Genomic DNA, 23,849 nt, shown 5'->3' on the forward strand with positions numbered 1-23,849 from the left:
AGGTTTGTGACATTGTACACGAGACAGGGATCAAGACCATCCCTAAGAAAAAGAAATGCAAAAAGGCAAAATGGTTGTCTGAGGAGGCCTTACAAATACCTGAGAAAAGATGAGAAGTGAAAGGCAAAGAAGAAAAGGAAAAATATACCCATTTGAATGCAGAGTTCCAAAGAATAACAAGGAGAGATAAGAAAGCCTTCCTTAGTGATCAACGCAAAGAAATAGAGGAAAACAACAGAATGGCAAAGACTAAAGATCTCTTCAAGAAAACTAGAGATACCAAGGGAACATTTCATGCAAAGATGGGCACAATAAAGGGCAGAAATGGTATGGACCTAACAGAAGCAGAAGATATTAAGAAGAGGAGGCAAGAATACACAGAAGAACTATGCAAAAAAGATCTTCATGACCCAGATAACCACAATGGTGTGATCACTCACCTAGAGCCAGACATCTTGGATGCGAAGTCAAGTGGGTCATAGGAAGCATTACCATGAACAAAGCTAGTGGAGGTGATGGTTCCACTTCAGCTATTTCAAATCCTAAAAGATGATGCTGTGAAAGTGCTGCACTCAATATGCCAGTGAAATTTGGAAAACTCAGCAGTGGCCACAGGACTGGAAAAGGTCAGTTTTCACTCTAGTTCCAAAGAAAGGCAATGCCACAGAATGTTCAAGCTACCACACAATTGCACTTATCTCACACGTTAGCAAAGTAATGCTCAAAGTTCTCCAAGCCAGGCTTCAACAGTATGTGAACCATGAACTTCCAGATATTCAAGCTGGTTGTAGAAAAGGCAGAGGAACCAGAGATCAAATTGCCAATATCCATTGGATCATCGAAAAAGCAAGAGAATTCCAGAAAAACACCTACTTCTGCCTTATTGACTATGCCAAAGCCTCTGACTGTGTGAACCACAACAAACTGTGGAAAATTCTGAGATAGGAATACCAGACCACCTTATGTGCCTCCTGAGAAATCTGTATGCAGGTCAAGAAGCAACAGTTAGAACTGGACATGGAACAACAGACTGGTTCCAAATTGGGAAAGGAGTAAAAGGCTGTATATTGTCACCCTGCTGCTTATTTAACTTACATGCAGAGTACATCATGGGAAATGCTGGGCTGGATGAAACACAAGCTGGAATCAAGATTGCTGGGAGAAATATCAATAACCTCAGATATGCAGATGAGGAAGGCGAAGAGGAACTAAAGAGCCTCTTGATGAAAGTGAAAGAGGAGAGAGAAAAAGTTGGCTTAAAACTCAACATTCAGGGAGGAGCCAAGATGGCGGAGGAGTAGGACGGGGAGACCACTTTCTCTCCTACAAATTCATCAAAAGAATAACTGAATGCAGAGCAAACTTCACAAAACAACTTCTGATCGCTAGCTGAGGTCATCAGGCGCCCAGAAAAGCAGACCATTGTCTTCGAAAGGAGGTAGGACAAAATATAAAAGATAAAAAGTGAGACAAAAGAGCTAAGGACGGAGACCCGTCCCGGGAAGGGAGTCTTAGGCGGCCTTGCTTGGGCTAGGGTCCGGGCCTGAGTGCCCTGAGGACAATCGGAGGGAGCTTCTGTGAGGTGCCAACTTGAACTGTGGGAGACCAAAAGAGAGAGAGAAAATTAACCGGCTGGAACACACTGCCGGCGGTTCGCAGAACAAAGGGACGGAGAAAGTCCCGAGAAGAGCTCGCAGGCTGCGGACCGGCCCAGCACCGCTGGAGGCAGGAGGCAGGGGGGAGGGGAAGGTCGCGGTGAGACACAGGGCGCAGGCACCCGACCGGCGCGGGCGGGGACTGGGGCTGGGGACGCAGAGGGCGGAAGGCGCGCGCACCCGACTGGCGTCAGCGGAAACTGAGACTGGGTCCGCGGAAGGGAGTGAGTGTGCCACACCTGGGGATAGCGCGCCCATCAAGCCCCTCGCTGCCTGGACCGCTCTGACGGGGAAGGCACAGAGAGCAGGCGCAGCTTTTCCTTCCGCGCTTTTGTGTAACACCCGAGGGCTGGAACCTAGCGCAGCGCGGGGGCGCTCCATATAGAACAGCCGGGAGCCTGAGCAGCGCAGACGGAGAAAGCAGCGTCAGCCCCTCCCGGCAGCGCCAGCCCGCCCCCGCAGGGCCAGCCCCTCCCCGCAGGGCCAGCCCCGCCCCGCAGCGCCAGCCCATCCCCGCAGCGTCAGCCCCTCCCAGCAGCGCAGCGGAACTAGCTACCTGAATAAGAGTCCACCTCCGCCCGCCTGTGTCAGGGCGGAAATGAGGCTCTGAAGAGACCGGCAAACAGAAGCCAAATAAACAAAGGGAACCGCTTCAGAAGGGACTGGTGCAACAGATTAAAATCCCTGTAGAAAACACCGACTTCACCGGAAGGGCCCTGTAGATATCGAGAAGTGTAAGCTGGAACGAGGAGCTATCTGAAACTGAGCCGAACCCACACTGACCGCAACAGCTCCAGAGAAATTCCTAGATATATTTTTACTTTTTTTTTTTCTAAGTAAGGAAAAAAAATTTTTTTCTTTTCTTTTTATATTTTTTCTCTTTTATTTTCCTTTAAAATTCCCTATTACTCCCCCATTACTCCTTAACTTTCATTTTCATAGATTTTTACGATTTTTTTAATTAGGGGAAAAAAAATTTTTTTTTTTCTTTCTTTCTTTTTTTTGTTTTTTTTCTTTTTTTTTCTTTTTTCTTCTTTTTTTTTCTTTCCGTTTTCTCTTTTATTTTCTATTTTTCTTTTTCTCTTATTTCTTTTAAAGTCCTCTAGTACTCCTCTACTACTCTTCATTTTCATTTTCACTACACTATAACCTTACAAAAAAAAAAAAAGAGAAGCCCTATCTTTAAACCGAAGATTATTCTCTCCCAATCTTGACTCTCTGTTTTCTACCTCAGAACACCTCTATTTCCTCCTTTCCCCTTCTCTTCCCAATCCAATTCTGTGAATCCTTGTAGGTGTCTGAGATACGGAGAACACTCTGGGAACAGACAGCTGCGTAGATCTGTCTCTCTCCTCTTGAGTCCCCCTTTTTCTCCTCCTGCTCATCTCTATCTCCCTCCTCCCTTTTCTCCTGTTCATGTAACTCTGTGAACCTCTCTGGGTGTCCCTAATGGGGGAGAATCTTTTCACCATTAACCTAGAAGTTTTATTATCAGTGCTGTATAGTTGGAGAAGTCCCGAGACTGCAGGAAGAATAAAACTGAAATCCAGAGGCAGGAAACTTAAGCCCAAAACCTGAGAATACCAGAAAACTCCTGACTACATGGAACTTTAAGTAATAAGTGACCGTCCAAAAGCCTCCATACCTACACTGAAACCAACCACCACCCAAGAGCCAATAAGTTTTAGAGCAAGACATACCACGCAAATTCTCCAGCAACACAGGAACATAGCCCTGAACATCAACAAAACTCAACATTCAGAAAACTAAGATCGTGGCATCTGGTCCCATCACTCTGTGGCAAATAGATGGGGAAACAATGGAAACAGTGAAAGACTTTATTTGGGGGGCCTTGAAAATCACTGCAGATGGTGACTGCAGCCATGAAATTGAAAGATGCTTGATCCTTGGAAGAAAAGCTATTACCAACCTAGATAGCATATTAAAAAGCAGAGACAAGACTTTGCTGACAAAGGTCCATCTAGTCAAAGCTATGGTTTTTCTAGCAGTCATGTATGGATGTGAGAGTTGGACTATAAACAAAGCTGAGCGCCAAAGAATTGATGCTTTTGAACTGTGGTGTTGGAAAAGACTCTTGAGAGTCCCTTGGACTATAAGGAGATCAAACCAGTCAATCCTAAAGGAAATCAGTCCTGAATATATACTGGAAGGACTGATGCTGAAGCTGAAACTCCAATACTGTGGCCACCTGATGTGACTCACTGGAAAAGACCCTGATGCTGGAAAAGATTGAGGTCAAAAGGAGAAGGGGATGACAGAGGATGAGATTGTTGGATGATATCACTGACTCAATGGACATGAGTTTGAGCAAGCTCAGGGAGTTGGTGATGGACAGGGAAGCCTGGAGTGCAGTCCATGGGGTCCCAAAGAGTTGGACACGACTGAGTGACTGAACTGAACTGATGAAGGTCCCACTAAGTGCTGATGTGTTCAAATCTTCCAGCTCCTCCTCTGTGATAACTGCGTGTGGTGTTTGTATGCAGAGTAAGTGGGCCAGCCAGTGTCCAGCCCCACGCAGGGGTCTCCACAGCACTGGTCTCAGGAGCTGGGGTGTCTGTAGGTTGATGAGAAGAAGGAAGCCATTGATGTGGGGAGCTCTGCAACTCACCCTCAGGCCCCACCATTCTTCACAATGCATGTCCTCACTCATACTCTGGGGTCTTGGGTAGGGCCCTCAGTCCACGGGGGCATCTGAGCACACTGTTCCTTTGGGACTTGTCCTGTCAAGAAGCTTTGTGACCCTATTAATGTGACATTAATTCATCATTATTGGACAGGAATGAAGAAAACCTAAAGTTTAGTCATAATTCCCTGTCTATTTCTTTGGCCTTTATCCATTCCCTGTCACACAGAACATTCAAATATTTATGAAGAGGCCAATTGATAAAAACATATCAGAAAAGGTAGTAGAATTTAATAAAGAAAAGGAAATATTTCGAAGTAATTTCAGATCTGCTATCCCTGGCAAGCTGCCAAGAATTTTTACTTCTTATATTTATAAAATAATTTAAATATCTTTGCACTTTTAAAAGTAAGTTTTGTATCCTAACGATGGAGAGGGAAGACTATCTTGAGGTTGGTTGATAATGGTGTCCTGACAAAGGGCAGACAACCCAGCTACCGGGCACAAGACCTTGTCTGCTAGTGTAGCCTGCTGCCACCTAAAGAGGTAACACTGCCTTCCTCAGAGAGGAGGTAATAATTTAAATTTTTTGATTTTTGGCAAAGAGCGAGCATTTATCGCTAGCTGGAATGCTAATCTATCTAACATGATGACTAGAAAATGTACTTAAACTGTTAGGTACTAGAAATATTAATCTTGTGTTTCACTTAAACCTCCAAACCACATAGTGATGTAAATATTGTTGTCATACCATTTTTTTGTCCTTTTACAGCAAAGGAAACTGAGAGTCAGAGAGACCCAGTGATTTGTCAAAGTCATCAGCAAGAATTCCAAGCCCACCCTTTTTTTCACTGGATTATAAGAGTGCTCTTTTCCTCTACTCATTCTCTGATTATATTATTTCAGCAATGTAAACATAAAGTGAGTTAATTCTGTTGGAAAAAAAAAGAAGACAGAATTGGGACTGTTTCTGTCTGGCATGGGCAGTGTGAACGGAATGGTACCAAGTCCATCAGAAACCTCCATGGGGAGAATGGAAGGAACAGGGGCCCCAATAAGGCTTTCACTGCAGTGTGATTGAGACTCACCACATGAGAGGCAGTCTCTGCCTCCCCAGGAATGGCAGGGTGGCTGCCTATCACCTACTGGCTGCCAACTGTATAACCTGCCTGTGACCTCAGTCCCCTTCTAGCCGCCCCCCACTCCATGCAAGGAAAGGATCATACCACCCTCTCCTGGTGCAACTGTGGGGATTTAGGAGGAAACTGTGAAAACACCTTGCCCAGGACCTGGCAAAAGCAGATGCTCAGTAAATGCCAGCATAATAGTTCTTAGAATGGCCCAGGTAGGATGGGCACTAGTAACTGGAAGAGGAACGACAGACAGTGTGAGGAAAACCCAGACAAGCAGCTCTGGGGCTTCCAAGCGGGTGGAGAACAGCCAAGATGAGGCACCCCATCTGCTGGGTGCTGTTTGAGGGCTTTAGACACCTGGAGCCATTGAAGCCTCACCACCAAGGACAGTGAGGCATGTGAACTCACTGGCCCACAGCTACGTGCAGGGGTCAAGTCTGGGCTGCCTCACCCCTGAACCAGCTGCTGTACCCACCACCCGCCCTGCTTCTCCAGACCCCAAGGCCATGGGTTAGTTTCTGCAGGTGGCCAGCATTCCCTGGATGGCTTAAGGAGGGAATCGGATCTGAGAATCTGACTTTTCACGGTCTCACATTTTCCAAGTTTCATATACGTAGCCCTCATCTTTCCCAGTGAACTGTCAGCTCCTGTATTCTAGCCTTCACTGACTGTCACATCTAGTAGATTGGAGGCACAACGAAGACCCTCCAAACGTGTGAGAGTGGGGTGGAACGCGAGCTCGCAGGCTGGCTGCAGAGAAGGCTGTGTCTGCTGTCTGCTGGGAAACATGGCCTGAGCCCTGTGGGTTGCTGTAACTAGAAATGGGGCTGCTTTGGGGAAAGGAGAAACAACCCCAGACACGAAAGAACAGCTGTCACCTAAAGGTCCCAGTTTGCATCTGTCTTGTGGAGGGAATGGCCACGGTCACCATGGTACTCTCGCGATGGGGTAAGAGTTCCTAACATACATTCGAGACCTACGTGTGTACTTGCATACATTTATGTAGAGAGATGCTGCTGCTGCTGCTGCTAAGTCGCTTCAGTCGTGTCCGACTCTGTGCGACCCCATAGACGGCAGCCTACCAGGCTCCGCTGTCCCTGGGATTCTCCAGGCAAGAACACTGGAGTGGATTGCCATTTCCTTCTCCAGTAGAGAGATGAGATATATGTAAATACAGATGCAAACAATTTTTTTCTATGTGAATATAGTTATGTCTCTTTGTCCTATTAATTGTTCAAACACTGTAGATATGTGTACCACACAACAGAAAGAAAATGCATTAAAATGCAAACAGTTTTTTATCTTTTGATAGTCTTAATAATATAATGGTTCTAGCAATAGTCCTTATGAATTTGCCATCTTAATTAAAGCAGGACTTTATTTTTCATCCACATCATTTTCAAATTTCATAATGCATGAAGGACTGGTCCTATCTCGACCTGCTAAGCCATTATTTATGTCTGCTGGTTAGTAGAAAATGTGATTAACTATGCATTGCATATAAAAATATGAAAAATGTTAATAGTGCAGTATGTTTTGGGGGCTTGAATATTATTTTATTAAAGAAAATAATGATTTTCATTAAAAAACACAAAATCCCTTAAATGTTTTCAAATGTACCTTTCAAACATAACAAATTTTGAAGAAGTTTCTTGCCTATCCTGAATTATAAAAAGGATAATTAATTCTCCTTCTGTCAAATGATACATAGATTTCCCTGGGGAATTTGTATATTCCATTAAATTCAGAGAAGTCTGACTATCAATTTTGTTGATAGATACAAGTATGTATCTATTGAAACACTAAATATATTTATTAGGTGAATAAGAAAAGACCTGTTCTCAAATTATTACAGCATTTGTGATATTTTAAATGACTGAGAAAAGGAAGGTTGAATTTAGTATTTTAATGACTGTCCAGAATGGTGAAAGACTCTGCAGTACACTATCCCTTTTCTCCGATGGAGTGTGTTTGCTTCTGGCAGAGAAACATATATGAATGACTAACATAAAAAGACAAACATTATGTTCCTGTAGGTATTGCTTGTCCACAGAAAAGAACTCAGAACTTTCAAACTGGAAAAAAACTGAAATGGAAAAAAAAACAAAACCTGCTCTTAGAATGTTCCCATGTGCTTGAGATAAGAACAGTTAATGAATAATGAAGGAAGCGGTGTCTTGGAGTGAGACTGGTTCATTGTTCTTCTGAAAAGCATTTTAGACTAATTCTCCTATGACTCCATGACTAAATGGATTTATAATGCACCATTTTAATGTTAATAATCTACTCACCCAAATGAAGCCAACAGCAAGTCAAAGACTGAATCATTTTGTGATTTTATATATATCTATATCTATATCTATCTATCTATCTATCTCAACACTGGTCATATGAGCCAATCTTTAACAAACATTAATTCTCTGCATTGCCTCTTCTGCCCCCAAGATTTTGGAGGACTAGGCAGAAATATGTTCCTTTAGGTGTCTTGTAATTTTGCTGACAATTTTTCTCCATAAAAATAGCTCTACTTAGAAAATAAAATAAACATCTGAAAAAGATCAACTATACATTGTAATTAATTGTCAAACATATCAATTTAATAGTGGCATGGGTTAGGAATAATTAGTAGTAAGTTGATTAAATGTTAAGACTACAAAATAGATGTAAGGTTAGCGCTCAAATTCATTTAGCTAAATGGAAAGTATTACAGCAGTCTTGATGCATTTAGATGCCACAACACATGGTATTACATTTTTTTAAAAGATGGAAAATTGGTATTATTTTAGAAGACTACACAACTTAGAAGTGTCAGAAAGAAAAAGAAAAAAAAGAAAAAAAACAAAGCAAGAACGATCCTGTACCTGTTTGGGGAAAACTGTAAGTGTTCCATTGGGGATAACTGAGTTCATTTCTTGGATCAGAGATAGTTACTGAGGTCTTACTCTGTGCAAGCACTCCCTGTAACACTGTTATTAAGGATTTCTACGTGGAAGTCTTGATAATGAAACCAAACAAGCTCTTCGGGGTCTGGGTTCTCTTCCGTAAAGAGCTCACCGGGAGGAGTGAGAGGCAGGCTTCTCAGCATGGTGTGGTGAGAGTGGGGGTATGTCCTAAGTGTTAAAGCGAAGGCCAAGGAAGGAAAGACAGAGCCAGAAGGACATGAGGGCAGTGCACAGCTCAGGGCCTGACTTCCCTTCAGGACTTGATGGATGAAGCGCTAACATTCTTACTTAGGGTCCAGGGGTGAAGATGGACCCAAAGGTAGAAGGGACACAGACAGCATGTGTGGAAGGGGTAAGGGGCAGGCAAGGGGGCCACACGCAGGAAGCATGTGTCTCATGGAGCCCTCAGGTACACGATTTCTCTCTGGAACAGCTGTTTATTCTTCCCACTCCCACCTCTTTTCATCCAGGTTCTGTGCTGCTTTTCCCAAACACCCTCTCAACACTTTAGGAAACATGTTATTAACAATTGGAGGGTACAGCTAGAGACTGAAACTTTACTGCCAAGGCCTAGGAAGTCTTACTTATGGGCCTACTTGGCACCTGTTTGTCCAAGGACAATTAGGAGTATGTAACTATATTTTTCTTCCCTCTCTTTGTTTGCCAAAGGCTACTTAAATCATGGATACACAGCCAGAAAAAAAAAAAATGCCTAGAGGAGTAATGCCATGATGTCCTTCCCAGATGTTTGCCTTTAGGATGAGAAGTGAGTTACACAGAAACAAGATGGGGAACTGCTGCCTAGATACCAATATAGCAAGGGACACACACGCCACGGGAGTGATCGATGGGTCAAAAATTAAATATGTTGGCAATCAATGATGCTATTAAAGAGCCTATCATAAAATGTCCATGTGGGGGCAGAGAATTATTTGAAAACTTCAGAAATTAATCTGCAACCCCAGGCTCTGTCTGGAGCTCTGCCTTCCATGGTGGTTGGCATTCCTTAAAATCACAAATTAGAAAAGAAAAAGTTAATTTGATTTAAAAGTTGAAAAATATGACCTTTGAGGAAAGGTTAAAGGAACTGGGGTTATTTGGACCAGGTAAAACACAACTGCAGGACTGACTTAATAAATGTCAAATACTTGCAATCAATTGTTCCTCAAGCATTCAGATGTCTGAAGCAGACAAAGTAGAGTGAAATTGCAGTTAAGATTTTTTAGTTTAACTTTAATAAGCAACTTCCTGGAAGGAATCTAAATCTCTCAGTGCAAGTTAACTTAATGTTACAAGGTTAATTAAACACAAACAGACTACCAAGGAAAGTTGTGGAATCTTGGCTCTTAGATAGAAAACTGCATATCTTAAATGGTTTAGGTTTACTTCTGTCTGGAATTAAGAGACTGGATTGAATAACTCTTTAAGTTTGCTTACAGTATATTATATAACTGGTCTTATAGCTTTTTAATTTCTTCCGTGCATGGGCTAGGCACTAATCCATATGAACTCTAGGGGTGAAGAAAAAGTACAGCAACCCTTATACACAAAGTGAATCTTGAGTTGTCATACTTGGCATAAGAATGGAGAGGAGTTATTTTTAAATTGGCTCCTTTCCTGAACACTTAAGGAGAGCTCTATTTTGGAGCAATATTTTATTACAGCACTAAAAGATAGTCCCAAATCATTAGCATACTGAGTCTATGGAATTTCTTATCAATACCATATTCAAAGTAGAGTCTGTTTGGAGCAAAGAAAGGGCTTAGGTGGAGCTTACCAACTAACTACAAACAATGCTCATTTTTAGCCTTATTAGGAATCTGACATTAAAAAAAAACCCAAACCACACACTTTTATTATTATATATGGTCAAAAATAAGAATAAAAAACCTGTCCATTTTTTCACAGTTGTTACAATGCTTTAATAATTGTTCTCATGTGCAATATTCAAAAAAGGATAATTTGTAAAAAAATGGCTGAAATTGCTAAACTTTTGATGAATTGTGGCATAATGCTAAATAATCATTCTTTGTCTTTTTTCTTTTTTCTTCTGTCAAAATGGGCAAAATCATTTTTTACTGCTTTTCTGCTCCTATTTTTTTTAAAGAAAGAAACAAACCAGGGTGACATCCATTCCATTTTAAACTAATGCTTCTATTATTTCATGTCTAAATGGGGCTGACATCATCAGCTCCTTCATGTCCTAAAAGATACTTACTTAGCTCCAGTCCACTATTACATACTTTATGCATTACATGAAATAAAATATCTCCTGATTTTGAAAATATTTATTTTAAAAACAGCAATCAAATTGTGTGTAATCACATTTTCTGCTTGGCTTTGAAAGCTACATGATTCAATATGCCAGTGGTCCTTTCCATAATGGCAACATATTAGCAGTTCATGCTGCTCTATTTCAGTGGGCTTCCCTGATGTCCCGCGCTCCCTACAGACCCAGAGGGGCACCCCTGCTTCAGGTGCATGTGTCCTGCACAGCACCTACCCAAGTGATGGTGGGCAAGACAGCTGTGCGGTGGCCTCTGAATGCAAAGCGTGCCAGACTGAAAGCTTCAAAAGACAATAAATCTGAGTATATACATTATGCTTGCTTTTGTTGCCTGGAAAAAATAAGGCATTTGGGAAATAAACCCCCAATTTTATTGCCTTTTAACATCTTTTTCCATTTTAAACTCCAGAACTGGAAATTTGAAGTATTCAAAGAAACTGAAATCTCCTTTGTTGCTTTTTTCATTGTAAATTTTCTATACTATGTCATTAGGAACCATACTCTACAAAAAGCCCAGGTTCTAAATGAATCCTTTCTGTGAGGCCATTCTAAAACTTTGCACGATGTTTCTTTGTATGAAAGAGCTTCTGTTGCCTGCACAAAGAACAAGCAATCGCCACATAAGGGCCAGGCAGGAGCCTTGAATGACTTTATACAAGGTTGCATTTTGCCTTCCACCAGCCCATGGTGAAACCCAGCAGTGAGGGTGCCAGGATGAAGGGGAAAAGGAGAGGCTCCTGATTTCAGTTTGCAGGAATCAAGGGATTTTTCTTAGACCATGAATACTTAATATGGACATTTTCTTATTCTACCTTTCTCCTCAAACAGCTCTGTAGTTTCTATATAACAACATGAAAACAACATCACTTTCTTCTTAATGGCAGAATAATATTTTCCAGTCAAAAGAAATGTTCTGTCCAATAAGTTCAAGTAGCTTAATAATCGATTTGGCTTTAGGGTGGGGGTATGGGTAAAACACTGAGAAAGCCCATGCGATAGTGGGAAAAATGACTAAGTAACTAAAGTGACAAGCTGAGTGAGTTGCAACTCTGGATCACAGTTGTGTGGTCAATAGAGAATGAATCACAGGAAAATGTCAGCCCTGGAAAGGATCTCAGAACTCAACTAGTCCTGTGGTTTTCCTTCTTCTTGGGGGGTAGAATCCTAAGTTCAAGGGAATTTTTATAAGAAATGTGAACAAGTGAGATGAATAAGAGCACCATGGTTCTGGCTGATTCCGTTCTGGCTTCCCTTGGCTCCGCCTGATCTAGTCCAACCCTGCTGGTTACAGCCAAGGTACAGTGAATTGTCCATGGTTAACAAGCTTATCCCAGGCAGGGCCCAGCCTTCCAGACTCTCATTCCAGTGCTCTTCTAACCAGATTTCACTCCTGGAAAAGCACAGGCTGGTCAATCACCCACTATCAAAATAACTCAAGGGAATTTTGAGAAAAATGGAACTCTTGCACACTGGGTCATGAATGACTGTTTAACTTGGACCTAGAGAATCAGAACTAGTTGGCACTTGTTTGACTGTATATACTAATAGAAATTCTACACTGTTTTATAACCTGGTCTTGGAAAGTATCGACTTTAAGAAAATGGAATCTTTTCTCAAGTGCCAGAAATCAAACTTTTTGCAGGAGTCCAGACTGACTACTAACACATAAAATTGGCATAGACAAGAATATACAAAAAGGAAGTGGTGGGAAATTGGGGAAGGAAGGAAAAAGTCACCCTATGTATGTTTCACCCCTGTATATGTTTATGGCAAGTTTCAGAAGGCAAGCTAGATATTCTACCCGAGTGACATTTTTATCAAAAAGGGATTTCACTGAATATATCTAGTGCCTACTGTTTGACAGGCACTAATTCATAGGTATTAATTACTTTAATGCTCACAACAGTATGAGAATAAGTGTCTTATCTCTATTGTATAGGTAAAGCAACTGAGGCACAGAAAGGTCATGCAAGTTGCTCAATGTCACATAGCTGGTATGTTATTGTGCCAGGATTTGAATTGAGGAGGTCAAAAGACATCTTGTGGTCAAAAGACAACAGGGTTAATCACAGTGATCTATAAGGACACTCACTAGAAGGTAAAGACTTTTTGGTGATGGCAGGCTTATCACTTTTTTTTTCTTGGACAGATGTGAAGAAGATTAAGGATTTAAGTATAAATAGCTCATTTGAAAAATCTTCTCTTTCATGTATTTTAACCTCTCCAAAGGAGTTATACATATACATTCTTGCTTTTCATATTTTTTTTATGTTTTATTCAGAAAACTTACATAATAATGCTTCCTGTGTGCCAACCAATGGTCTAACCAATTCTTAAAGATTCATTTCACTCCACAAGATAGGACGATCATTATCCTTGTTTTTGACATAAGGAAGCTGGGGTATTCACTGGCTGAGCTATTGAGCAAGTCACTTAACTACTCTGAACCTCCATTTTTCATACATAATATTGGGATAGTAATACTCATATACTGACTTCTAATTATGAACTACATTTTTTTACATCTAGTATATTAGACATTTGTTGGAAATGCTTAGAATCAATAAAAATTGTATCACTTACATTGCCAGTAGAGGTAAAAAACAGATAGATATAAGAACATTTAAAGTAAATTTCCAGAAAACATCATGTATTACATAAAACAGTAACATATACAACATATAATAGTGCATATATGTTAAATAATATAATAACCACTAAAGTATACACAGTATCTAAATGAGAACTAAATATTTTCACCTCTTCGATCCATTCAAATTCTAAAATTCCATCATGTGAAAATACTAACACAGTCTGAGCACCATATTCAGTATATATTTAAAGTACTGAAAGGGAAAAATATACAACCAAGATTACTGTACCTGGCAAAGATCTCATTCAAAATTGATGGAGAAATAAAAGGCTTTTCAGACAAGTAAAAGTTAAGAAAATTCACTACCACCAAACCAGCTTGACAACAAATGTTAAAGGGACTTATATAGTCAAGAAATACAAGAGGAGGAAAAAGATCTACCAAATCAACCCCAAAAAAAAAAAAAAAAAATCAACCCCAAAAAATGAAGAAAATGGCAACAGGAACATGTATATCAATAATTACTATAAATGTAAATGGGTTAAATGTTCCAACCAAAAGACACAGACTGGCTGAATGGATACAAAAACAAGACCCATATATATGCTGTCTACAAGAAACTCACTTCAGACCTAGAGAAACATATAGACTGAAGGTGAGAGGATGGAAAAATATATTCCATGCAAATGGGAAGCAAAAGAAAGCTGGAGCAGCAATCTTCATATCAGACAAAATAGACCTTAAAATAGAGAAGGTTACAAGAGATAAGGAAGGACACTACATAATGATCAAGGGATCAATCCAAGAGGAAGATATAACAATTGTAAATATCCATGCATCCAACCTCAATACATGACAAACACTAACAGACATAAAAGGAGAAGTTGACAGTAACACAATAATAGTAAGAGACTTTAACACCCCATTCATACCAATGGACAGATCATCAAAACAGAAAATAAATAAGAAAACACAAGTCTTAAATGATACATTAGATGAGATGGATCTTATCGATCTCTTCAGCACGTTCCATACAAATGCAAAAGAAGAAGACCTTCTTCTCAAGTGCCCATGGAACATTCTCCAGGACAGACCACATCTTGGGTGACAAATAAAACCTCAGTAAATTTAAGAAACTGAAATCAGATCAAGCATCTTCTCCAACCACAACGCTATGAGACTAGATATCAATTACAAGGAAAAAACTGTAAGAAACACAAACACATGGAGATTAAACAATATGTGTCTAAATAACCAACAGGTTACTGAAGAAATTAAAAGGGAAATAAATAAATTTCTAGAAACAAATGCCAATGAAAACATGACAACTCAAAACCTATGGGATATAGCAAAAGCAGTTCTAAGCAGGAAGCTTATAACAATAGAATCCTACCTCAAGAAACAAGAAAAACATCAAATAGACAACCTAACTTGACACCTAAAACAACTGGAAAAAGAAGAACAAAAACCCCCAAAATTAGTAGAAGGAAAGAAATCCTAAGGATCTGAGCAGAAACAAATGAAAATGAAAGAAACAACAGTGATGTAAACAGTAAACAAACAGTAAAGATTACTTAGTTTTAATAAAACTAAAAGCTTGTTCTTAGAGAAGAGAAACAAAATTGACAAACCTTTGGCCAGACTCATCAAGAAAAACAGACAGAAGAATCAAATCAACGAAATTAGAAATGAAAAAGGAGAGGTTACGGCAGACAATGCAGAAATACAAAGGATGATAAGAGACTATTACGAACAACTATACGGCAAGAAAATGGATAACTTGGAAGAAATGGACAGATTCCTAGAAAAGTTCAATCTTTCAAGACTGAACCAGGAAGAAATAGAAATTACGAACAATCCGATTACAAGCACTGAAATTGAAGCTGTGATAAAAAATCTCCCAAAAAACAAAAGCCCAGGACCAGATGGCTTCACAGGAGAATTCTATCAAACATTTTTAGAGAAGAGCTAATACATATCCTTCTAAAACTCCTTCAAAAAATTGCAGAGGAAGGAACACTTCCAAACTCATGCTATGAGGCCACCATCACCCTGACACCAAAACCAGACAGAGACAACATAGAAAAAGAACTACAGGCCAATATCATTGATGAACACAGATGAAAAATCCTCACAAAATTTTAGCAAACAGAATTCAGCAACACATCAAAAAACTCATACACCATGATCAAGTTGGGTTTATCCCAGGGATGCAGGGACTCTTCAATATATGCAAATCAATCAATGTGATACACCATATTAATAAATTGAAAGATAAAAACCATGTGATCATCTCAATAGATGTAGAAAAAGCCTTTGACAAAATTCAGCACCCATTTATGATTAAAACTCTTCAAAAAATGGGCATAGAAGGAACCTACCTCAACATAGTAAAGGCCATATATGATAAGCCTACAACAAACATTATTCTCAATGGTGAAAAACTGAAAGCATTCACCCTAAGATCAGGAACAAGACAAAGGTGTCCACTTTCCCCACTATTATTCAACACAGTTCTGGAAGTCCTAGCTACAGAAATCAGAGAAGAAAAGGAAATAAAAGGAATCCAGATTGGAAAAGAAGTAAAGCTCTCATTGTTTGCAGATGACATGATACTGTACACAGAAAACCCTAAAGATAGTATCAGAAAATTACTAGAGCTAATCAGTGAATTTAGCAAAGTTGCAGGATACAAAATCAATACACAGAAATCACTTGCATTTCTATATACTAACAATGAAAAAGCAGAAAGAGAAATTAAGGAATCAATCCCATTCACCACCGCAACAAAAAGAATTAAATATCTAGGAATAAACTTACCTAAGGAGACAAAAGAACTATACACAGAAAATTATAAGACACTAATGAAAGAAATCAAAGATGACATAAACAGATGGAGAGATATTCCATGTTCCTGGGTAGGAGGAATTAATACTGTAAAAATGACTATGCTACCAAATGCAATCTACAGATTCAATGCAATCCCTATCAAATGACCAACAACATTTTTCACAGAACTACAACAAAAAATGTCACAATTCATATGGAAACACAAAAGACCCTGAACAGCCAAAGCAGTCTTAAGAAAGAAGAATGGCGTTGGAGGAATCAACCTTCTTGACTTCAGATTATACTACAAAGCTACAGTCATCAAGACAGAATGGTACTGGCATAAAAACAGAAATATAGACCAATGGAACAAGATAGAAAGCCCAGAAATAAACCCATGCACCTATGGGTACCTTATTTTTGACAAAGGAGGCAAGAATATACAATGGGGCAAAGATAGCCTCTTCAATAAATGGTGCTGGGAAAACTGGACAGCTACACGTAAAAGAATGAAATTAGAACACTTACTAACACCATACACAAAATAAACACAAAATGGATTAAAGACCAGAATGTAAGATCAGAAACTATAAAACTCTTAGAGGAAAACATAGGCAGAACACTCAATGACATAAATCAAAGCAAAATCCTCTATGACCCACCTCCTAGAGTAATGGAAATAAAAACAAAAGTAAACAAGTTGGACCTGATTAACCTTGAAAGCTTCTGCACAGCAATGGAAACTATAAAGAGGTTGAAAAGACAACCCTCAGAATGGGAGAAAATAATAGCAAATGAAACAACTGACAAAGGATTAATTTCTAAAATATACAAGCAGCTCATACAACTCAAAACCAGAAAAGCAAACAACTCAATCAAAAAGTGGGAAAAAGACCTAAACAGACATTTCTCCAAAGAAGACATACAGATGGCTAACAAACACATGAAAAGATGCTCAATATCACTCATTATTAGAAAAATGCAAATCAAAACTACAAGGAGATATCACCTCACACCAGTCAGAATGGCCATCATCAAAAAGTCTACAAACAATAAATGCTGGAGAAAGTGTGGAGAAAAGGGAATGCTCTTGAACTGTTGGTGGGAATGTCAATTGATACAGCCACTATGGAAGTTGGTATAGAAATTCCTTAAATAACTAGGAATAAAACTACCATATGGCCCAGCAATCCCACTCCTAGGCATATACCCTGAGGAAACCAAAATTGAAAAAGTCACATGTATCCCAGTGTTCATTGCAGCACTATTTACAATAGCTAGAACATGGAAGCAACCTAGATGTCCATCAATAGATGAATGGATAAAGAATTTGTGGTACATATACACAATGGAATATTCCTCAGCCATAAAAAGGAGTGCCTTTGAGTCAGTTCTAATGAGGTGGATGAACCTATAACCTATTATACAGAGTGAAGTAAGTCAGAAAGAGAAAGATAAATATCATATTCTATCACATATATAAGGGATCTAGAAAAATGGTACTGAAGAAGTTACTTACAGGGCAGCAATGGAGAAACAGACATAGAGAAAAGACTTGTGGACATGGGGAGAGGGGAGAAGAGGGTGAGATGTACGGAAAGAGTAACATGGAAACTTACATTGCCATGTGTAAAATAGAGAGCCAATGGGAATTTGCTGTATGGCTCAGGAAACTCAAACAGGGGCTCTGCATCAACCTAGAGGGGTGGGATGGGGAGGGAGATGGGAGGGAGGTTCAAAAGTGTAGGGATATATGTATGCCTATGTCTGATTCATGTTGCGGTTTGACAGAAAAGAACAAAATTCTGTAAAGCAAATTATCCTTCAATAAAAAATAAATAAATTATATTTTAAAAAAAGATCTGAGCATCGTACTAACAGCAAAAGGATCAGCTTTAATAAAACTGAAGGGCTTTTGTAAAATAAAGTTGTAGATAGTTGATTCTACACATAAATCTACCTAGGGTGGCTCATATTCATGAGATTTAAAAATTTACAGCAAGTAATTATTTAGAGTTCACAAGTGTTAGCTTTAATTATTTGTTTCCAAACTTTAGGAGACCTTGAAAGAAGAGATGAGAAATTACAGAAAGAGCCCTGTAATTTCTAGGTGGGATGTTTTTACATCCTGATTCTGTAGCCATTATTTCCTCAACTATATGAGCACTGATGGCCTAAATCGTACACTATTTCATTTCATACATATGTCTTATATATACATCAACAACTGGCAAACCAATCAATCACATTATATACATGCAAAGTTGCTAGAAAAGAGTTTTAGTCAGTTTATACAAAGACGCATGAAAAGGGGATCGTATAGACCTAAAGTTACTTTCAGAGAAGATAATACTTAGTGCTTTTAAAACATAAAAATGGTGATATGAAGGGCTGTCCATCTATAGGTCCGCAGATATGGGAATGATGTGCAAACAGCTTACGAGCTCATCTTTCTGTTCTCACCGTCACCACCCTGTGTCTCAACACTCCTTGCCTGAGTTATGATAACAGGCTCCCAGACTCGACACAGCTCCAGTTTCTTGCCACTGCAGTCCCTCCAGAGAGGTGCCCGGAGATTCCTATGACACTGCTTTCATAATGCTTTTGCCTTCAGTGAAAACAGCCAATGGTTTCTTAGAATCCATTATATCAAGTCCACTGTCCTTAGAGTAGTTTTTGAAACCTTTGGTCAAATCTCCCAACTTAAGAGTATCCAACCTGCTTTTCAAATGCTCTCTCCTAGATGCCTTTTCTTTTCTCTCTGTTTGTCCAAATCAAAACTACCTTTCAAGACTGGACTGGCATCATACCTTTTCCACTAAGTTTATAAAATACCCAAGCCAGATGGCTATAATTCTTCCAGGTAGGATTCCTATTGGATCCACAGTCAGTGAAACTGTGTTTACCCTTCTCTTGTCTCTAGCTGCTTCATATTTGACTCAAATTGTTTCATACTTAGTTATGCTTTTTCTATATAGTTTACAAGCTCCTGAAGGACAGTGACTGTATCTTCTCAATCATCTGAGCCTTTGCAAACATTTAGAGCAGGGAAAGCATTTAAAATGTACACACTGATGAGTGGTGTTCTAAACACATACCAGCTCGAAATAAGAACTGGAGAGGCCCCTTGTTTCTCAAAGGAATTAGCAGACTCCAATAAAGTCGATCTTTCCAACTGTATTAGATTTCTATTGCAACTTTGCAGTATATCAGACTCTGGCTGTTGGAATACAGTCAGAGATCCAAACCTTGAAACAGAATTCTAAAAACAAATTTCACCCTCAAATCTACTTTCTCTAACACCATGCTGGCTTAAAAAAAATGAGTTTAGTATAGATTTAATGTTAAATCAACATAATTAACTGGATTTATGCTGTCCAGGACCATAGCCACTAGGTACATGTTGCTATCTTAAGTGTAATTAAAATGAAATAAAATAAAAATTAGTCCTTCAGTCATGCTAGCTATGTTTAAAGTGTTCAATAGCCAATGACTCTTGCTATTGGATGGCATGAATAATAAAAAAGCCATCAGCACAGAGAGTTCTATTGGACAGTGCTGAAGCCTGTCCGAAGCCTTGCCAAAATCGGATTTGTTGGAGCAGCTTTTAATTTAAAGCATAAAATGCTAGGACCAGTTCTGTGAGGAGGCAGGGCAGATGTCCACCTCAGAATATGGTCTGGAGGTACTGGGAAGTTTCACTGTCCTATGAAAAACCCTGACAGACTTACGTGCCAAGAACTGGAATAGCACATTAGAACTTTACTTGCTTAGCTTAGGCTGAAGAGGATCGCTCTGCCTTGTAAAGTGTGCAAACACAATGTTAAGGGGGAAAAACACCGAAGTCCAGTTTCTAAGTGGAAAGAAGCATGAAGAATTAGGATGAGAGAAGCTCATGACAAGCAAAGATGGAAGCACCGTAGAGGAAGGGCCTAGATGGTGGTGCTTCATGACTGGGACTAGGTCCAGTCCTAAGCCTGTCAGCTGAGGACGGAGTGACCAAGAACAGCAAACCTGGGCAAACTCCAGGTGAGTGTACACTGAGGTTACACACTCACCTCTTAAAGAGTGAATGGTGAATTGGGAGAGTCCTTGGAATGCTAAGAAGGCAAATTATAATATGAAAGGAAAAGGGTTTTGAGACTAAACCTCTATAACTGAGGATCTCAATGTCCTCCTATGGCCCAACCTCATGAGCACACAAAGAAGAGGTGAGGAGAACAAAACTGGTACATCCTGCACTGTATTCGTCCTTCCTCTCCTTCTCAGTGAATAGGGGAGCCTAGAAAGCATGACTTGGATGCCTTATTGGCTCCTGAACTGGGTCTAAACCTTAGCCCCAAAGAGGAATAGGCACATGATTTTTCAAGGTCACTACTTTGAAGTAAAACATTATTCAGATTTACATAGCATATTTTCTAAAAAAAAAATCCATCTTCCATTTTATGAAGTCACACTAATACTCTTAGGATAAATTTATACAGTGTAATATCTAAAAACTAGGACAACAGTGTAGAAATTTTTGCTACTGCTGGTGCCGGGAACAAGTCCTCTTCTTTAGGCCAACCAGCTAGCTGCCAGTTTTGCGGAGAATCCTACACCCTACCATGACCTGTGGCGTTAGGCTCAGGACTTCATTCCCCAAACTACAAATAGATTTCTTTCCACTCTCCATCTCCCCACTTTATGTTCATCGTTAACAGAAAACCTTCTAGTGAAGTCACTCAAGTTAGAGATACATCCCCAGATGATTTAGATAAGTGACAACATCAAACACTTTCCTATCAAAAACAACATAAGATAAGCAAGTTAATCGATTTGTTCATTGGGAATATGGTAGCACTGTTCAGTGACTTACAAAAATGACAACAGAGATGGTTGGACTGTTAAGTGACTGAACAATGGAACCAAAGTAAAGACTTCAACATCCCACCTGTCATTCATTAGAAGTTTCTATTAACCTCAGAGAGTTTCATGACATGGTAGAAAGCTCTGCCCTTGGCCATATACTGATGACAATATTTTTCACTCCGTGAGATATAGACAGAGAAATTATTAAGGTTTTAAATGACATAAGAGTCAGAAGGAAAGATTTTATGATGTCTGTATTCTCAAGCACAGGATGCTTGTTAAAAATACAGACTCTTGGACTTTTGGGTAGGGGCTAAGAATTTAAGTTTTGCTAATTTTCTGGTGATACATATTCTTACTAAATTTGAGAAGTGTAGAACATTATAAGATTCAGAGTAACAACAAAGTCCAAGATACAGGAGCATTTTAGTGGAGATAAATTTTGATCACCCAACTTATACCTTCAAAATAAAGATGAAGATTGTTGTCTTGCTTTCTGATTATATAAATTTGTGGGATTTGAGAGCAGAAAACAGGGGTAAAACAAACCTTCATAGCAGTTCCCAGAAGATGTGGGGGATCTTGCTTGTGGTGAGAAATCCTGTACTGGATGAGACATAGCACCTTCATGATAATTTTTATCTAAAGCTAGTAAGACAGTTTGACCACATGACCGGACATTCAGGTCAAACAGTATTTAGTACTTTGGGTTATAAATATAAGTGATCAAACATGTGGTTAATCGATTTTGCTTTGACTTAAATATAAGATGGAAAACTTTATTAGGATTTTACAGGATTTATGGAGAACATCTTCCATGGCTGAGAACTATTCTAGTTTCAGAAAGCCATGTTACGATGATTGAAAGCTCCTCACATGAATTTAGACCTTGTCAGTGTGGTGTCCCCCACTCCCCAACACAAAACAGGAAGCAGACTCTTACCACAGAAATGGAGTTGGGAAGCAGTGCTCCGTCTTGTCCCAGCATATTGGAGACGGTGATTTCAGGTAGGTCCATATTTTGTGGATGAAACGGTAGCAGGCCATTATGGTTCATTGGGTGACACAGAGAGTGGTAACCAGGTTCGACCTCATTCAGCTGCACCAGAGAGTGTTCAGGGAGGGAAGGAGGAGTGATGGGCGGAATGTTAAAGTCTTCACTTTCCAGGCTTGGGCCAGGGTAGGACTGAAAAGACAACGGTGATATTGTTGCAAATTACCATCCCCTTCTTCTCATCATGGTGAACAAACACACACGACCCCTTCAGATATTATTACAAGCAGCATTAAAGATCTGGCAAAGACATTTCCAATACTCAGATTATCCCGCTGCAAGTTCTCTATTATGCATGGAAGAAAACTGCCTCAAAGGCATAACCACTTCTCGTATAAAGAGTGCTTCCATTAGGCAGTTTTATTTTTCCAAGAAGCTAAGCTCAAACAGATTTCAAAGGTCCCATTAAAATTTTCCAGAGTTTTAATCTAGTTGAATACCTTTTTCATAGGAATTGTGGGGAAGGAAAAGCAATTTATAAAATTAATATTTGATCAAACATGTTTTGTAGAGCTCCCTACTACTCAGATCATGAGATGTAATAAAATGAATTCCAGAAGTTCTGAGGTGACTGCTTCTGTGGTTTGAAGTGCTACAAGCTCACAACTGACAAAAGACAAAAACTTAGTAAAGCTATAACTTAAGTATGTTGTGTAAGTATGGTAGCAGAGAAAGTTGGACATATGAAGACTGTGCCATTAAAAGCTATTTTTATCATGAAGATTATGTCATCAAAATAAAAATTAAGATAAATTTTCTTGATTTCTGACTATTCACATTTATTTGATTTTCCCCTAGAAGATGACAAAATCATTGAAATGCAGTTTGGCTAATTATGAAAGGCAAAATAACATGAATATCACTATAATACTAATTTAGGAATAAAAGTAAATTAGTAAAATAAGTAACATATGAGTGGCTTTTTCCTTTTAGAAAGTAGCTTTTAGATAAAACAGGAAGGGAGGGAGCAAAGAAGAAAGGAAAAAGTATACGAGGACACTACTGCTTAAAAACAGAATGTGGTAAACACGGAACTGATTAGTAAAATGCTGTTACCAATTCATATCAGAACACAGCGAGAGTCAGCAGTCTTTAGAGAGCAGGTGCCATAATGTGAAGGAAACAAAGTGGGTCCAGATAACTCTTGCAAGCCTATCTTTCAAAGTAAGCGAGTCTTCCTAGTGTCTGAGCGCGTGGGTAACAAGGGCTCGCTTGTCTGACAGCAGCACGCCTGCTGGAGTGTGCAAGATTTGAAATGAGCAGGCAGAGGGTAGGAGCCAAAGAAAGTAGTCTAAGGTATTCATGGGGTGTTCAGCCAATAAGCTGCATATTCCTGCTTCCAAGCGCCTGGGGTTATTTTTTCCAGATGGCGTCTATTTGTCTAACAGAAAGAAAATCTTCAAGTTGCACTTGCTAAATGTTGTACAAGTTTTGATATATTTGTTTAGGTTTTGTCAGAAGACATGATTAAATGAAGAGCTACTTAGAACATCTGGCATGGAGACCAGGTCACGTAGAGGCACGTGTAGGTTACAGACCGGGGTGTATGAGGGAAAGATTTGATTCATCTCTGTAGATAATTTTTCTTAAGTATCTAAAGTTCTGCTAAAAAAAAAAGTCACCAGCACTGTAAGTTCAATCATAAGTTTCCAAATTTTCCTGTTTACAATATCTGTCTCCTGACTGAAAAATATATTAGTGCTTTGTGTGAAAACTGCAAGCTTGATTAAATTCTCACTTGCTTAAAATATTTTAGACCTTGAATCTGTAGATCTATACCATCAGCCCCGGGTACAAGTATTCATATAAGTAAATGTAAAAGATGCAAGATGGGGGAGGGGAAAGGAAGCACATATATCAA

General features: G+C 39.4%; 1 protein-coding gene across 3 annotated transcripts in view; it reads right to left on the reverse strand.

The window, feature by feature from the left end:
- The window catches only part of TOX (thymocyte selection associated high mobility group box), a 307,028-nt gene that overhangs the window by 122,626 nt on the left and 160,553 nt on the right, over positions 1–23,849 (reverse strand). For all 3 annotated transcript variants that reach the window (XM_043880202.1, XM_043880201.1, XM_043880204.1), the window contains exon 3: positions 21,878–22,120. In XM_043880202.1, the coding sequence (XP_043736137.1) occupies positions 21,878–22,120 (243 nt within the window). The remainder of the gene's footprint in view (positions 1–21,877; positions 22,121–23,849) is intronic.

This window comes from Cervus elaphus, chromosome 21 (assembly GCF_910594005.1).
Source record: "Cervus elaphus chromosome 21, mCerEla1.1, whole genome shotgun sequence".
In the NCBI taxonomy this organism is placed as follows: domain Eukaryota; kingdom Metazoa; phylum Chordata; class Mammalia; order Artiodactyla; family Cervidae; genus Cervus; species Cervus elaphus.